General features: G+C 33.7%; 1 protein-coding gene across 2 annotated transcripts in view; it reads right to left on the minus strand.

The window, feature by feature from the left end:
- The window catches only part of Spag6 (sperm associated antigen 6), a 65,635-nt gene that overhangs the window by 3,545 nt on the left and 42,858 nt on the right, over positions 1-19,232 (minus strand). The window contains exons 5-10 of one of the 2 annotated variants that reach the window (XM_046422988.2): positions 17,938-18,143; positions 16,915-17,088; positions 15,598-15,750; positions 12,980-13,171; positions 6,072-6,188; positions 3,615-3,760 (exon numbers count right to left, since the gene is read on the minus strand). In XM_046422988.2, coding sequence (XP_046278944.1) covers positions 3,615-3,760; positions 6,072-6,188; positions 12,980-13,171; positions 15,598-15,750; positions 16,915-17,088; positions 17,938-18,143 — 988 coding nt within the window. The remainder of the gene's footprint in view (positions 1-3,614; positions 3,761-6,071; positions 6,189-12,979; positions 13,172-15,597; positions 15,751-16,914; positions 17,089-17,937; positions 18,144-19,232) is intronic. The other variant, XM_046422990.2, reaches the window with a different exon arrangement.

A 19,232-nucleotide genomic window follows, 5' to 3' on the forward strand; every position in this document is an offset into this window, starting at 1 on the left:
CATCTGAATTAAGATGTGCTGGAAGCAATAAAATATTTCTAAAATATAAAGTAACTTATTTATAATCTTTTATATTTGATTACAAGTTGAAATAAAAACATTTGGATATATTTTTGACTAACAAAAATATATCATTAGAATTTATTTACCTTGTTTTGTTTTGCATTTTTTAATATAGCTGCAAGACATTTTGAAATTACATATTTGGCTCACATTATATTTCTATTGAACATTGTTGTTTTATAATAAAGACCCTCAATAAATCAATTAGGATCTGCCAATAATTCTTGAAGTTTTCCTTGGCTCCAAACTAACTGCCATTGCTGTACCTCTTTCCCAGAGATCTCAGAAACCTTATGATCCCCACAGAAAAGAAAATGTGCTGGTCACTTTCTCCCCTCACCCTTAGCAGAGTAGACACTGAGCACTGCCTACCTTCCCATAAGTGCATACAGATGTGTCCCAGAATATAGGTCCATAAATAAATATATATATTCTAAGTTGTTCATTAGCTGTCAGAAAGTCCCATTTCAACTATAGTCTATCTGATGTTAAGGAATTCAAACAGATTTTCATCAGGAAAAGTGGAACTCTACCTTAGCAACCAAATGTAATCTAAATCAAACCAGAATAATCTTATGTCTTTTATTAATGCCAAAAGAAACAAAAATTTGCTAGATATGTTTTTTCATCAAAACAGTGACAAATAATAAATGGCCAAGAACTGCTATATAGTTTCTCTAATATTATTATAACATTATATTTGATTTAGCTGATAATAATGTTTATCTTCAAGAGAATGAAAAATAGAATAGAGTTGCAAAAAGAGGATGATAAGAAATACTTACTGGATTGAATTTTTATGTGTAAACCCTTTAAGCATTCTTATTTAATTCTATTAAACAGGTAATTATCTACATTTTATAGATGCAGAAACTAAGGCTAAAAGGTTTAAATATTATATCCAAGGTCACACAGTAAGCAGATGAAACCAAGACAGACACCTAGGTTTGTTTGACACTTAAATCTGAGCATGCAGCCCTAGTTCTCATCAAAGAAGCAAAATGAACGCACCCAAAAGAGCAAGAAATTCCTTCCTCTCACTTGTCAACCACTGCTATTCTGACTTACCTCTATAAACACTCTTTAAGAATGGAAGTGAATTAACTTTATATAAGACCTATATAAAATTGTATCATAGCAACATTATTATATTGTTTTGAAACAGAAATATACAGAATGGCAGACTGTGCTGAGGCATCCTTCCCCAGATGAGATGGTTGCCAAAAATCCACTTCCCCTCCCCAGTGTGGGCAGAGATACAGAACACAAAGGAGTTTTTAAAAACACTTGGCTGTGGAGTGGGCCCAGCCTAGACCTTAGGTCTTCTAAGGCCTACCTTAAAGATTACTAAAATTGGCAATATGAAATAAATGTTTAGGCTAATAATAGATGACAATGTATCTACTGATCATCTTTTCTTACATTAGTTCTAAAAATTAGCTATAAAAGTTCTAAAAGTTGTCATCAAGTGATTCTTGGGAAATATATAATTACAAAAATAGAAACATTTTAAAATATATTTGTCTATTTTCACAGAAAGACAACGTTTCAAAGATTCTATAAAACACTATAGAAGCTAATGCTTAAAAAACACTAGAAAAATTTTAAAAGTCAGCCAACCAACATTCCTCAAGATAATTACAAATGTTTAAAAGGACACCCCAGATGACAGAATGCAAGTTAACTTTTACAATGGTATTTTTACAATGCACCAGATTAAATTTTTTTTTTCTTGTACCAGGGATTGAACTCGGGACCACTGAGTCACATCCCCAGCCCTTTTTTATAGGGTCTCACTAAGTTGCTGAGGCTGGTTTTGAACTTGTGATCCTCCTGTCTCAGCCTCCCAAGCCACTAGAATTATAGGCCACCATGCCCAGCCAGATTAAATTCTAATTGGACAGTTTTTAATTTCCCTCAGTGCTCAATTTAAAAATATGGCTTAAAAGGAGTAAAAAGAAAGTACCTTAACATTGATAAATTCTAACACATAATTCCATTTTGGAATCTTTTAATTTGCCTTTTTCCTCCAATTTTTCTTTAATTTTTTTTTTAGAAAATTGAATTGGGAGTTATCTTAAACATATAAAACAGCATTCTTCCTGCATGGACATATATCCCAAGTATAAAAATTAATGTAACAATATTAATAAAAGATTTTTTGAGGTGGATACTGGAGATTGAACCCAGCAGCATTTTATCACTGAGCTATACTCCCAGCCTTTTCATTTTTTATTCTGAGGCAGGGTCTCATTAAGTTTCTGAGGCTGGCCTTGAACTCAGGTTTATCCTGCCTCTGTCTTCCAAGTCACTGGATACAGGTTGTACCACCACACCCAGCTGAAAAAAGATTTTTATAATCCCAAATTTAGTGGTTTCATACATATTTTATGCTACACAAAACATTTGTATATTCTCTGTATAGTAATTATACATGTTATGATATATTGCTCTTCTGATTAATATTTTCGAAGCTGGTTTATTAGAACTCTTTTGGGAAAGGAGTTTGCATAAGCCTCCCAAAGGTACATAAACTTTCAACTCATGAAAGAATTTTCTATCTGAATATACATGAACAGAAAACACATTTTATCTTAACTTTTTTGTGTGCTTTAAAAATTATTGTTACCATATTATTAAAAATTATTGATATTAAATAGAATAAACTATAAATTATATATATGCTATAACATAAAAAACTGCAATTTATATTTTTCAGTATTAGTGAAGAAAGAATTTAGCATAAGATTACAAAACTATAAATAAATATACCTTTTAGTCTTCAGTCTTTGTGAGCATTTTTCAAAATGCATTTGTTTAATTCATTCTATTATTTTCTTGGTAAAATTTGCTTGTATTTATTTTGGGTTTAATGGTATAGTTTTCCATTAGGCCTACAAGAACTGAGACTTGGGTTTAATGCTTGCAAATCAACTTTATTTAAAAAATGTTTTATCTGGGCTGGGAGTAGAGCACTTGCTTAGAATATATGAGGCCTTGGGTTCTATCACCAGCACCACAAAAAAAAAAATAATAATAATCTTGAACATAGCTTCCTATAAGATTACTCTGAGATACCGGCATGTCAGCATATCATACATATTATTTATGTATTTTTTCTCATGTACATAGTAACTTTCTTTTTATTACTCAACATTATTATCTTCAATAATATTTCCATTAATGTAATGTGAGCTTAAGAATACACAGGGAACTATGAAAATCACAATCTACAGGCTTCTTCAAAAACAGGTATTCACAATTTAAAAACAGTTTAATTTAGACTCTGTATTTGGTTATTCCTTAGTAGCATATATTAAATTAGTATATCAATGCCTTAAATAATATTCTAGGTTGATTTGGAAATGTATAAATCAGAACATAATTAAATTTGAAGAGGGTTAAAAAGAGATCAAGAGAAAAGTCAAGGTATCCACTGGCCTCATGTAGTATTTCAAAGTACACATTTTGAAAAGTGGGTATAAAAATCTAGATTTGAAACCAAAAACACTACAACATAATATTGAACTTTTTGAAGTCCATATTCTCACCTCACAATTTCCTCTGGGTAACAATTGTTAATACTGTTGATATATTCTTGAAGGAGAGAACCAGGTTCTGCTTTTATCTCTTGAACCTTTTTTAGTCCACCACTTGTTACAAAAAGTCTTCGAGCTTTGCTATCATGTGGTAGCACCTTGAAAGTAAACAAATAAAAATGTCAGCTCTTCTTTTCCAAGTTAGATCATTGCTACCAAAAAAGCAATAAAGTATCCAAAAAATGTAGAAGAAAATGTACACCCGATATATTTATAGCATTGTAAGCCAAAATTTGCTGATGATTGGAAGTGAAATGCACTCCTTCTAGAAGTGCATTAACTTTTTATGTTGTGGAGATGGAAGAAAGTCAATGAATATGAGCAAAAACATTGGTGTTCTACTCGTAAACATAAAACATAAAGTTTACACTCATTTGGGGTGTCTCCACTACCTATGAAATTGAAGGCAAGCTCCTTAACAAAGCAGGAAAGGTCTTCTGGGGCCCAACTCCTATACTCCTCTCTAGCTTCCTTACCCACCAATCTCCACCCTAAATTTTGCTTCAGTAACATCAAAGTGTGCATGCTGTGTTATTTCTTGCCTTTCCCCATGCTGCATCCTCCCCCTAGAATACCTTTCACACTCCACAAGCCTCCGGTTTTGCCTGATTAACTCTGACTCATAGTTTTAAGATTTTGCTTGAGTATTATTCCTTTAAGAAGCCTCTAAGAAAATTAAAAATTCTGCCTGAAGCAAATGTACACATCTGCAAAGTATATGATACTTGCCCTTAATTAATTGTTTAACTTCCATGAATCTCACTGATTTTATATACTGATTTTGAACTCTTAGCATAGTGTTCATTTTCATAGCAAGTTCAAAGTGTTCATTTTCATAGCAAGTTCAATAAAACTACAATATATTCTTGCTCATTAGACTAAAAAATTAAACTACAAAATGACTTTCAGAAACAATGTCAACTATTCATTTTCAAGAGTTGATGACTCTTGTCTATAGATGATCCACTCAGCACCTTACCCTTAGATAAGGTAGATGACCAAATCGGCTAGTGAATTTCTTACTTAGCACCCAACAGTACACAAAAATGAAGAAATGAATTTTTCCCCATGCAGTACTTTATAGTCTTTTCTCTACATTAGTTGCTTAGTGGGTTTTTCAAAGGGAATATGCCATTTTATCTCCCACATCCCATATAACTAAGAGGGAAAAAAATGTTTCATTATTTTCTTGAAAGGAAAAACAGAGCATAGGGGTCTGATGCACAGAACTGTATCCTGAGGTAGCTTCAGAGATAACCTCTGCTTTCCAGTAGCTGTGGCACTTGAGGGGATCTTGGAGAGACTCGAGAACTAAGGGCTGTTAGTAAAGTCTACCTTTTATATGAGTATCTAAAATGTAGAATGTACTTAAAAGTTAGAATATACACTTTTTGTTCATTATTTGTAGAAATATGCTATACAACAGTAGTACTGCATTTATGTAGCATTAAAACTATTAAAATGAACTTGCCCTCTTCCCTAATTTAAAAAGTGATTTAATTAGCCATAATCAATCTCATTTAATCTTTACATTGATCATATGAAATAAAAACCACTATTCTTCTCACTTTACAGGTAGTCAAATTAAGATTTAGAGAGGTCAAGACTTTAGTAAAGAATTAGTGCTATTAAGTAGCACACATACATACTTCAGTGCCTGAGCCTGTATGCATAAGCACTGTGGTATATACCTTGCTGACCTCATTTTCTTAAGTCAAACATATGAAGATAATTGAACTTATTTTTGATGGCTTAGGTCGCCATCCTGACCGCCGATGACTGTGTTATACTGCTCTTCTCTTCTATACCTGGCTATCAGTAGTCAACTCTGCCAGCCGTGCCCACTTCTAGCAGCTTGACCTTTCTCCCTTACTACCACTTACTATCGCTTAATCTGCAATGATCTTAGAAATGTGACAGCTACATTTGTTAAAACTGTTCATAAAAAAAAAAGTCAGTAGGTTCCAAATGACTGTCTGAGAGCATCTGTAGTAAAGTGCATGGACTTCGTGAAAAATATTTCAGTGGCTCAGAGACATCTTTCTTTTTCTTTATAAGATCTTTGCCATGTTCCCAGGTGAATGAAACTAAAAGACATTGGGAAAAACTACTAAAAGTTACTTATCAATATATATTATCTGTATTACAAAGTGTTTATGTGTTGACATACCACTTACTTCCTGAGAATACTTAAAATGACAGTATAGAAACTGAGAAAAGAGTGGGAAAGAAGGAAGTGTTTTATTTATATGTGGACGTTACTAGCCTGTATTATCCGTGTAAATAAGAGAGTTAAGTAGTAAACCCCAGACCTGATCTTAAAGAAGAAAACAACAACAACAACAAAAAAAGTCAACAAATCATTTTTATTTTCTTACTCTTCTTAAAGGCTAAAAGAGCAATTCTTACCTTACTGAACTGTCCAACCACATGCTTCAGAATATTGGGAGGAGCATCGTACAGAAATGGTTCAAGGGCTGGTAGGTAGGTGCATTTTTGTAGGATACTTTTAATGGCTTTTTTGCTCTATTGAAATACAAAGGAAAATGCATATGAAATTGAGTAATCAATGAAAGTTTCACAAAAATTCATGTCATAAATTCCTGGAATTTGAAAATGAAATCAATTTCCTGGTCTGACCTGCAGTTGCTTCATTATTAAAAATAACTGGCTGACAAACTCCTATTTTTGATTGGTTTTACTATAGAATACCCTGACAGCTGTCTTTCTGTTAAACCTTAAAATATATACTGTTTATAGAGTTTTTAAAATATCTATCAGGAAATTAAAATTATGAAGCATAAAATTATAGACTATAAATTAATATGTGTTTATTATTAGTGTAACATTTGTATATATGAAACTATGATAACTAATACATCCTATTTCTCCCAATCAATAAATATGAGAAAACAATGTGGTTTATTGTAGAATGACATTATCAGACATTGTGTATTCTCCAAAAGATTCCTTGGTTTATACATATGTATTTAGAAATATCTACTATGTTTATTACTCAATGCATATCTGCAGAAATGTGGCTATAGGTTATGGGAAGAAATTTCTTCATCCTTTATAGAAGCAAAACAGATAGGATCTATTCAGCTGTCAAGAAAAACTCATCTCAACAATAGGAAGTGGATCACCTACAAATAAAAGATCAGGTACCACATGGTACTCCCCACACACACCCAGAATTCTTCCATATTTCTTCTTTTCTCTTTTTTTTTTTTTTTTTTTTTTTTTGGCACCTGGGATTAAACTCAGGGACATTTGGTCACTGAGCCACATCCCCAGCCCTATTTTGTATTTTATTTAGAGACATGGTCTCACCAAGTTGCTTAGCACCTCACCACTGCTAACTAGTGGCTTTGAACTAGTGATCCTCCTGCCTCATCCTCCCAAGTTGCTGGGGTTACAGGTGTGTGCCACCACACCTGGCTCTTCCATAAATCAAAGTGACACCACATGGTGCTGCTCCCTGCCATAGCATTGCTGAAGGAAAGTCCTAATGTGACTATATCACATCACTGCAGCCAGCTCTGAAGCCATGGCTGGTTGTGAGTTTGTTTCCTTGTATTGCAGCCTGTCCCTTTCATTTTGGAAAGTTTCACAATTGTGTGTATCTATAGGTATTTTCCACTGGAATTCCACATCTGCTTGTATATGGTTTTGTGCTTCAGTGCATCCATACAGATTTGCTCTGTTTAAACATTCTCTCTCTGAGGGCTTAGTCAACCTGGTCTTCTGGGATTGTGATCTTGTTACTGAATGTTTAGCAATGCTCTTCAAATGCAGGAAAATTTTAATCTTCACATTACTTTATAACTGTTAATGGATTCAGCAAAAACATTCAATCTATTTGTGCTACCAGTAAAGGATCTCTTGAATTTAAGATTTCTCAGAAACCCAAATAAAGTAGTCTTGTATAACCTCTTATCTTTTAACACATTTGTCTTCAAACATTGTTTTATAAATTAGATTAAATAAAGGAAGGAATGTAAGAAATGCAGCCCCCTCTTTACCTCTAGTATAAGTTAGAATTGAACTCTCAGTTCCCAATATACCTGGTTATACTGTTTCTTTGTGACCGTCTTAAAATGAGGCAAGCACTCTACCAACTGAGCTATATCCCCAGCCCGCCCTCCTCTAATTCTAATAGTTCCAAATTGACGATGTACTGTGGAATTATTAATCAAGAACTCTTGAAAAGAGTCTAATGACACTAGAAATTCACTGAACATTACTATCCTTCATCTGGAAGAAATAAACTCAACTTATAGCTATATTGTTACAGGTTGGAATGTATGTCATGATTTATAATCAGCTATTTATTCAACATGAAAGAAATATCAGTTAATTAAGATTTTGTTTACATGTCTATTTCTGAGTTTAAGATCTTTAACTTTACCAAGATACAATTTATATATAATAAATTCACTGGTTTTTAAATACACAATTCAATGAACTTTATAAATCTACAGAATCATGTGACCATCTCCACAATCTAATTTTAGAACATTTCATCATCCCAAAAAGAGTCTTAGGCCCATTTGTAGTCATTCCTCATTCCCACCTCCACTTAGCCCCACCATCTTCAGGCAGCTACTAATCTACTTTCTGTCTATATAAACTTGGCTGTCTGGACAATTCATAATAATTAAATCATGCAATGTGTAAACTTTTGTGCTTGGAATATTTCACCATGTAGAATGTTTGTGAATTTCTATCTATGTTGTAGCATGTATCAGTACTTTGTTCTTTTTCATCATCAAATAGGATTCTATTATATGGATTTATGACATTTTGGTCATCTGTTCACTAGTTGATGGACATGTGGGCTATATCAACTTTTGGCTATCATGATAATGATGCTATAAAAATTTATATGCAAGTCTTTATGTATACAAGTGTTTTCAGTTCTCTTGGGTAGATATCTGATAGAACTTGTTGGGTAATGGTGATATGTTTATGTTTAATATTTTGGAAACTACTAAACTGTTTTTCAGTATAACCACAACATTTTATATTCCTACTAGCAATGTAAGAGGGTTCAAGTTTCTCCACATGGCAGTCAATACTTATTGTTGTCTGGGAAAAAGTGTAAATAGATATTTCTGCAAAGAAAACATACAAATGGCCAAAAAGTATATGAAAAGATTTTCAGCATCATTAAACATTAAGTAAACACAAATCAAACTGCAATGCAATACCAAACCACACCCACTTAGGAAGGCTATAATCAAAAATAAGGATAATAAGAGCTACCAGGAATATGGAAAAATTGGAATCCTCTTATATTTGTGGTGGGAATATAAAATGGTATGGTTACATTGGAAGAGTTTGGCAGTTCCTCAAAATATTGAAGTTACCCAAGACCCAAGAGGTATATACCCAAGAGAAATGAAAACACATCCACACAAAAACTTGTACAATAATATTCATAGCAGCCTAATTCATAATAGTCAAAGAGTAGAAATAATCCAATGCCCATCAATGGGTGAATGGATAAACAAAATATGGTACATTAATACAATGGAATATTACTTGAAAATAAAAAGGAAAATACTAATATATGCTATAATGGAAGAATCTTAAAACTCACACTACATGGTAAAAAACTTAGACACAAAAGGCCACATATGCTGTATGATTCCATAATGTCCAGATTACAAAAATCCACAGATACCAAAAGTAAATTTTAATGGTTGCCTGGGCCTATGCAGAGGGAATGTGGAGTGAGTGGTAAGGGCACAACATTTCTTTGGTGTGGAATAAAAATGTTCTAAAATTAGTTTATGGTGATGGTTTCACAATCTTGTAAGTAAACTATAAATCACTGTAGTATATATAAATCTAATTGGGTAAATTGTATGGTATGCAAATTATATCTCAACAAAGCTGCTAAAAAATGTAAAGTGGGCCTGGGGTACAGAGTTCAGTGGTGGAGTAGCTTGCCTTGCTTGCAGGAGCCCTGGATTAAATCCCCAATACCATGCAAAAAATTAAAAAGTGAGGATGGAATAACCACGAACACAAAAACACAATAGCTACATTAAATATATTAGAAATAATTTTATAACTAAATACAATAAACTGATTCAAATGCCGCAAGCTAAAAATGGAACATTTCAATGATGCCGCTAAATTAAAACAAATGAAAATGAAAATGCCTAAATGTTTTCACAATAAATACAGATCAGTTTATTAGATCAAAGATTTTTGTTTTGTTTTGTATTGCTTTGATTAAGGTATTTGGAATAACATAAGAGCAGGCAAATAATAAGGCTAAGTGACAACATGAGAGAAATTCTATGAGGCTGCTCATTGGTTCTGCTGGACTGGAACCAATTAGAGAATGCTTACAGAAGCTGACATGCCTTTGGGACAAAATGAACTTCAACATGGCCTCGTAATTTGAAAGCTGCCACAGATTAACAAATGAGAAATGCCACTAGCGAGTTCCTGGTGTTCTTGGATACACTTTTCCCTAGTGGGAGAGGGTCAAATCAAACAGGCTTGAAAGGACTTCATTCTTAAGCCACTAAAACAACAACTGGTACAATTCAAGAGAACTTGGGAAAGAAAAAGGAATGATTAAGTCCCTACAATAAGAAAATATTCAGATGGACTTCAAGTCTTGGGAAGATTGCTAACAGGATAATGCCTTATAAAGATCCACTTTTTAATTTAGTACCCAGTGTATTTCCTGAAAGTAAATTCTGTGTCACATAAAAGCAGAAAGAACTGTAGTATTAAGTTAACCTATTAAAGCCACCTACAATAAACTAAAACATGATAAAGGTTATCTTGCTTTAAAAAGTGAAGTTTTCCAATTTATTTTATTCCAGTGATATTTACATAATAATCTTTAAAAACCAAGCTATATAAACTTAGGTAGCACTATGTAATTTTTATATACTACTAAGTGACTATTTACAAGGGTTTCTCAAGCTATAATTACTATTAACTCCACCATTAATCATTCATGTTCTATTACATGTATTCTTTCATTTTATTTCCAAAACTTAAAACAAAAGTTGTTAAATGCAGGAATCTGAAAGAATAGAGATTATTTTTAAATATTAATAAATTATCTATTAATAATCTCTAAATTGAACACAATTACTATTACAGCCTAGGCCCAGTTTATGCCTGCAGAGGAGGCCAAGAGTCTTTGGATCACTGGAAATAAGGGAAGGGGAATGAGAAGTGAGGAGAACTGAGGAAAGAAAAGAAGTACAAGAAGTTGGGGAGGAGAGGAGAAAAAAGGAAAAATAATGATAATGGGTTAAGAAATATGAGGTTAAAAGAGGATGACATACATAGATTGAAATTATATATGTATACACATACCTGGACAAAGGTGTGTGGGTGTGTGCATAGACAAATCAAAACTGGAAATGGAGTTGTGGCTTCTTATCAGAAATTCAAAGAATCAGAGACCTGCTGAACTAGAATAGACCTTAGAGAACACAATCTTTTTCTCTCTGTCAAGCACTGCCAATATTGTCTCAATGTTGGGGTCATGTGAAGGAAGCCTTAAATCTATTAAATCACTGCTTTGATCTAAAAAGTCTTTTACAAATTGAAAAAAAAAAAATGTTAATCTTGGAAGTCAACTTCCTTCAGTGTATTTGTAGAGAAAAAATATTCAAACATCACCAAGTGAACATAAATTCACTTTTGTAAAACTTATAAGTCAAATAACTGACTCATTATATATAACTCTGAGTCCCTAACCTAGGTAGTTTAAGTTATTTTCCTGCCTCATTATACCAACTAAAGTTATGTTTTAGTAAATGTGTTTTCCTATTTGTTAATTTATTTTGGGTTTTTTGTTTGTTTGTTTGTTTTTTGTTTGGTACCAGGGATTGATCTCAGGGGTACTCAACCACTGAGCCACATCCCCAGCTCTATTTTTTGTATTTTATTTAGAGATGGGGTCTCACTGAATTGTTTAGCACCTTAAAGTTGATGAGGCTGGCTTTGAACTCGTGATCCTCCTGTCTCAGCCTCCTGAGCTACTGGGATTACAGTTGTACACCACCGTGCCTGGCATTTAATCTACTGTTTTAACTAAAATTTAAATGTTTGCCAAGCTTCATCCCTAGCCCCTTAATTTTATTTTAAATTGTCTTTTCTATGAGCTTTCCTCAATCCAAGTCAATTCCACAAGCTGCTTTCAAAAAGTTACCTATTTTAACTGGGCAAGTAGCTCAGTGATAGAGTATTTACCTTGGATGTATAAGGTTCTGGGTTTAATCCCTAGTAACATACACACACAGGTTACATGTTTTCCTAAGAGGAAGTACACTGGAAAATATTTTTTCTTTGACAGTATAAAATTATTAAACAATCCATCCTACTTTATATTCAAGTTTTGTATATCACTTTAGTAGCTAGTAATATTTTTTTATTAAACTTGCCTATTTAAAAATGATTAAATGAGAAGTGGTACACCCCTTATAATCCCAGTGACTTGGGAGGCAAAGGCAGGAGGAGTGCAAGTTCAAGGCCAGTCTTAGCAACTTAGTGAGGCCCTAAACAATTTAGGGAGAACCTGTCTCAAAATAAAAAAAATAAAAAGGGCTGGAAATGTAGCTTAGTGGTAAAGCACACCTGAGTTCAATCCCTAGTGCCAAAATAAACAAAGCAAAAATAAAAATGATTTGGTGAATTTTGTGGATTTTTTTAAAGAAACAAATAGACAAGACATGTAATTTAAAAATCAGGTAGACTTGAAGTTAAGAGAGGTAAAATATATAACTTCAGGGACACTTTCCAATTAGTTGCCTTACACCCTTGAAAAGCACCTTAAAGTATTTTGGACTAAATTTTTTTAATGTAAAATGGACCAAAGAACTTTCCAGCAAATTCCAACTCAAAAATCCTACTATTCTTTAATTCCTATTTTATAGGAAAAGTGAACAGGAATGTAGAAGGCAATAACCAGCCACTCATTTTATAACTTTAGACCCAGATTTCTTTAAATATATCACTGATTTACAGAGACAAGGGTAACCTATTTCTAAAAAAAGAGAAACCTCAATTCTTCTGATAATTTGTGTATCTTTCTTTTCTTTCTTTCTTTCTTTTAATGAGACAGGGTCTTACTAAGTTACATAGGCTATCCTTGAATTTGCTATCCTTCTGCTTCAGCCTCCAGAGTCATGTGAGCCACCATGCTCAGCTAAATTTGTATTTCTTGGCTCATAAAAGCAATATTTTCCATAAGGAAAATTAAAATTATGGATTTTTTAATGAGTTAAAAATCTAACAAATAGTCATATAACCCTTCAGAATAAAGCACTTACTTTCACTTGTAGATCCTCAGAACTCTCGGGTGACATGTACAAAGAAAGAAGAACTGGCAAAGTATTTGTGACGGCGACAGCCCGTGCATGTTCGGGAGTGTGTCTCCCAATCTGTCCTAAGGCCCAAGCAGCAGCAGCCTTAATATGATCTTCTGGTTCTTCTGACAGGCAGACTGACAACTGGGGTACACCCTGCAGCGGTGATCAAAAGAGCAAGTGTTATAAATCTAGAGCAGGATTAAAGAGTCTTCTGTGTCTTTCAAACATTAGAAGAAATCATTTCAGCCTTGATCCTTTTTTTCCTAAATGGTTCAATAAATGAGCACATCACAGGGGCTGTCATTTCTTAAGTCAATAAAATCACTAGAACTAAATTACCTTAATTATCTGTAACAATCCAACTTAACTACGAATATCTCTACTAGCTTTTACCCCCCAAATAGAGGGACATTTAACCAAACAACAGATGTCACAGACTAGGCAAAACCAGATTCCACTGTGACAAATTAAAAATGTTTAGGATCTTAAAATGTTTTATTTTCCTTTGTTTAAAAAAATAGTTAATTTAGAATCTTTAAAAAAAGTATATTCTTGCCAAGTAACATACATCTGAGAACAGAATAAATACTACAGACTTAAAATGAAATGTCTAAGAAACCTAACTAAATACCTTTAAATGAAATATATCCACTAATATATTTCCTGAAATAGTATATAAACAATTTTCCATTAATTTTGGTCAACTTTTAAGTTATAGTTTTGCTGATTTTAACATGACTGAATGTCAAAGTAGAAATGATTATTTTTGTCACAGAGATAGCATATGCTCACAGTTTACTCTTAGGCTTCAATTTCATCTAAATAATAAAGATACAATTAACTAAAGAGCCACATCACAGTCCATATAACCAAGAAAAAAATCAAATAACCCCAATCAAATTCTAATTCACAGATTCTGCACAGGGATAATTTTCTAACTAATTTGAGACTATAGTAATCACCTCAAATTTAGTACCACAAAAAAACAGTATTCACATGGTCATCACCATAGAGAAGGCCCAAATCATCATACGTACTTTTTTCTCTTCCATCTTTTAACTCGGTTATTAAGACCAGTTTCCCAAAGAGAACTGCCATATTTCTTCATTTGCTCTTTCCTACAACTAAAAATGCATGTCTGCCAATACAAAAGGTCAGACCTGTCTTCAGAGTGAAATGACTGCAGAAAGCCTGTCCTTCTGTGATAGAAGGAGACTGAAGATTCAGGAGAAAAGCAGCCGGGCCTCCACCTGACCCCCAAGCTCTGCCTTATTGGCCTCGACTGTTATGAATAACAAGTGAGATAAGGAGCATGAATGTGCTTCAAAAAATTATAAAGCGTTATTTAAATGTAGGGCGTTATTAATAGTCCCTGAAGAGCTACACGGGAAAAGACGAGAAAGCTGCACTACTGGGTGGTGCGCCTCTGCTGCCGCCACCTTGATCTTAACTAACTGAAAAACAAAACCAGGTGGGAAAGGCCAGCAGCAGCCCTAGACCAAAGGGGAGAGCCTCCCGGGCAGCTAGCAGGAGCGGGGAGGCAGCACAGGCAGCTGCTGCGGCCTTCATCCTTCCTCCTACGCGGGAGCTTTCTGACTTTCCACAAAAGAACGGAGGATCAAAAAAAAAACCCCAGTAACATTCTTACTGTGACTCTTCCGAAAGCACCACTACTACTCTAGTCTCTGTCACAGCCTGTGGTAATAGAAGAACAAAAGAAAAAGAACAGGATGAAAGGGAGTGATGCAAAGAATCATCGTGGAATAGGTAGAAAATAAAGATTTGAGACTTCTTTTTATTCTGAGGATTAGCAAGGGATAAAAAAAAATCCGCATTTCTGTTTAACATACAGCAGCAGGTTTTCTACGCTGATAAGAAACCCACACCCTAAAGGGTCGCCACACACACTTTAAGCACACAGAGCCTTTGAAGCGTTCTTCAGATCAATATTTATTCATCAACATATTTCGTGAGCACCTACTATGTACCAGGGCTGCACCTATGATGGGTTCATAGAAAGTTGTAAACCGAGATAAGGCAAAATCCCTAGGAAACAAAGAGCACTGATGTCTGACCTGTGCTGTGATGGCCTAGTTTGAGAAATGAGTTTATGAAAGTTGAGTGAAAATGAATTTAAAAAGGTGTCCTAGCCATTGCCATCTCCTTCCAAATGACAGGAAAGGGAGGAAGAGATGTGTAGACCTCAGAACAGTGAAAATGACTACTTGTCATATAATTTATATTAGTTTTTAACCAAGTTATGCTTTACATGTTTGTAAATATGCACGATTCTGTAAGATACTATTTTCTGTATTTAAATATTACAATAATAATACTCAGACAGTGGATATGAAACTCTGAGTAAAAGTTTAAATTTCTTGTGACCCAAATCTTTCATCAAGGATTGCTTTAGGAAATGTAAGCACTGAAAAACACATTGAAACAACTGAAAATTTTTTTAGGTAATTCTTTTGCTGTGATCAGTTATATTTTATATTCTGTGGAAGAGTCTCAATCTGTATAGTTCTGTCTTAGAATATCTTACTGTAATAACTAGGAGAAATGAAGAACGAACCAACCTTGGAAATGATCACTGCCATTGCTAGATTTTCAGAATGAGCTGCCACGTAACCGAGCATCATGATGCCAGGCAGCCTTATATTTCCCTTGCAGGACCCAACACAATCAATCACAGCAGCTACACCTCCTGCGTTAACTATCAGCTGTGCAAGCTGGAAAAAAAGAATAAGAGCTAGACAATCGGGGCTGGAAAGCATACAATCATCTTTAAATATTAGTGTAGCCACACTTTATTTAGAACCTAAAACAACTAGTAAAACTGAAATATCATTTAGAGAAACTAAGGTATTTAGTAAAGAAATACACAAATATAATAGCCCTGCTAATTCAAACACACAAATATACTCACTGTGAGAGTCTTTACTCCTCGGTTTAATTTTTCATGCATCGATGGCACAACTTTTATCCCTATTATAATGGTTGTCAAAATTCCTCACCTAGACACTAAGCCTAGGGCTAGTTCATAACTAGCTAACTACTGAACCCCCAATCACAATGTGTGAGTATGAAGTAGATTAATCACTGAATGCTGAAAGACAATGTCAGTCTTGAAATATGCTAACCTAATTATCCCCCCCCTTTGCTAACAATTATTAGGAGCTGCATGCTCTTCCATTTTTAAAAAATATCAACCAAATAAAGATGAAATAAGAAATGAGACTTTAATGTGTAATGAAATGAAATTTGATTAGTCAAAATATATACAGAAAAAAGATACAGCTTCAGAATCAACACAGCTTGCTTTGTCTCTAATTCTTTCACATCTAAGAACTCAGATCAGGAAATGATCATGTGAGAACAGCTGATAGAGTGGTCATGTTATATCAGTGGACCTTTGTGGTCTATCCCAACCTAGAGGTATACTATTCTGACTACTCCCAGCTGACATAAGATGATAAGGTGACAGTAGTCCACAGTCCCCACAATCAAGAAATGGGAAGCTGGAAATGATTAAAAACTGAAATTTTAACTCAAACTCCATTATTATGACCCAGTGGTTCTCAAATGGGGGCAATTCTGTCCCCTGGGGGACATTTTGTAACCTATAGAGACATTTTTGATTGTCACCGCTTGTGGGGAGGGGTGCTGCTGGCATCCAGTGGGCAGAGCCCATTCTACAATGTATAGCATAGCTCACCACAACAAAGAATCACCTAGTCCAAAGTGTCAATAGTGCTGAGCTGAAAAACCCTGACCTAACCAGATCCTGTGGCACAACCCTCGGGCCCATAAATAAACTGTTTCATTTGAAAACTAAAATTACATATTATTGTATCTTGAAGGTTTTTTTAAAAAACAAACAAACTTTTTTTCACCTCTGGTGTATGTTTTGCAATCTCTCTAATTAAAGTAGAAGCATTTTTCTTCACATAGTCATCTTTGTCCTTCAGACAGGTAAGTACAACTGGAAAAATCTCTGCTTCAACAACCATTTCTGCCAGATCCACAGAATGTTTTGCAATCTGGCTGAGAGCTGAAAGGATTTGACGCTGTTAAACAAAAACAAATAACAAAAACATTACATAGAATTCCCCTAGTCCACTACAGAGTTCAGATGTAATTTAAATAGCTAAATATTCAAATTCCATTATAAAAAAGGAAAAAATTAAATAATATGACCTAAGGTTTCTGAATTTTGAGACTTTTACATCCTAGCCTTATATTCATTTTTTTTAATTCCCTAATTTCTAAATTTGTTCTCTAATTTAAAAATTCTACCTATTATAGATTATAAAAGAATATGACTTTTTGATGAAGATAATTTCTTAAGTATAAATGGTAAATTTATGACACATCATAATTTAGTACAAAAACGGTTAAGCAGAACTAACATTTTTGTTATGATTTGATACCTTTCAAAGAACTTTCTGTTATTAACATTAATAATTTAAAAATTTTATAGAGTATAAATATGAGAATACAAAAGTTAAAAATGGTGACTATTAATTCAAAATATGATTTTGGAAAGCTGCAAAGAATACTAACATAAATACGACCATTTTCAAAAGAAACTTGAATATTATGGTGGTGGGCTAGAAAACCTTTAGGTCCCATTCAACCCTGAGATTTGACTCTTTCTTTTAATGGTTAATGTTAACCTCAATGCTACTTCTAATTTTAAATATTGCGGCTAGTTTTCCCAATCACTTCTTTATTTTCTAATAATTCTTTTCATATATTAACAAACCATAGAATAATAAGTATATTCATGTCTGTTTTCAATGATAATTTACTAATTATTTTTAGCTGTAGAATATTAATCTGTGCACATTTCCTTTTTTCTTTTTTTAGATTGTTAGAACTCTGGTTTGTTTGTCTCTTGGCTTCTTTATAAATACCTTCAGTTTAGCATCAGGGCTGAGGATCATCTGGGCTAAGTGAGCAATCGCTCCTGCATCCACTACTGTCTGTGCTAACTCCGGAGAATGCTTTGAAATATCACTGAGGGTTGAAGCAGCAATCCTTTTCAAAGCAATTTCTGGCTCCTGGATACAGAGTACTAAAAGAGGAACAGCTCCTGCATCTACCACAGCTTGTGACAGTTCTGTGGGTCCAAGAAAAGTAATTAAGTGAGTATGGGTGACTGACCCTTGTGCAAGCCATTTTTCACCCTGACAGATACAGCAAAGAAAAAAGGGGAGGGTGGACTTCACTCTCTCGACATCTGCATTTCAAATCAGCCTTCCTGGTTTCATAAACCATGTGGACCAATCCTGAGCTGAAAAGAACACAGGTCAATAGATGGACCTCCATTTACATGAACACATTTGAGGTAGATTAGGCTGAAATGGCTTGTTATTCTTTTTTTTTTTTTTTTTTAAAGAGAGTAAGCAGATGTCAGCTGTTTAAGCTCTGACAATTCTGCACTTCTCAATAGGCAAGCATTTTATGCATGGTTTACAATAACAGAGAAAATTAAAGTACCAAAAATTTACCAACCACACTAATTAGGCAGTATTTTGTGCTATTTACGTGAGTAAACATTAACATGAATCTTGTGCCAATAATGTCGATTTTTAAATTCCTTTCATCTTGTAATACTTTTAAAAGATTTTTTAAACACTTTATACAAAATAAAAAGCTGTGTTTTCATTGTGCATTAAAAGCACTTTCAAAAACGAGATTTACAACTGATCCACATACTTTTTAAAATATAAATGTTAAGATGAAATTATTCCTTTTATCCAAACATTAACTATGTTACATACCAGAAATCAAGTAAATATCTTTTGAATACACATGTTGATTTACTTGTGTGTCCAAGGATAACAGCTATAAAAATAATACATATTTAATTATAAAGAATGGGAGACAGGCAGGCAGACCCATATAATATGTATATAAAGAATGTCTTTTGAGAAGCATAAAGCACCATACACAGTTACAGATTCTACTCTCATTGCATTCATGGTCTCTTACTGAATCACCTATACTCATTTCTATAAACTCTTCCTTTCAAATTATGCTTTTATTTCTCAGATTTGTAGCTCCCTAACTATAAATAAATGTCTTGTCAAGCTAAAATAGCTACTTGGCATATAAAGTCTTTCATTTGAAGAGAATGTAGTGCTTAATTTTTTAAAAGATTGGTACTATCATATTTTCAAAAAAAAAAAAGTTAGCAAATACAGGT

Source organism: Marmota monax, unplaced genomic scaffold, assembly GCF_021218885.2.
Source record: "Marmota monax isolate L192 unplaced genomic scaffold, Marmota_monax_Labrador192_F-V1.1 WCK01_AAM20220418_F8-fsc00098, whole genome shotgun sequence".
Taxonomy (NCBI): domain Eukaryota; kingdom Metazoa; phylum Chordata; class Mammalia; order Rodentia; family Sciuridae; genus Marmota; species Marmota monax.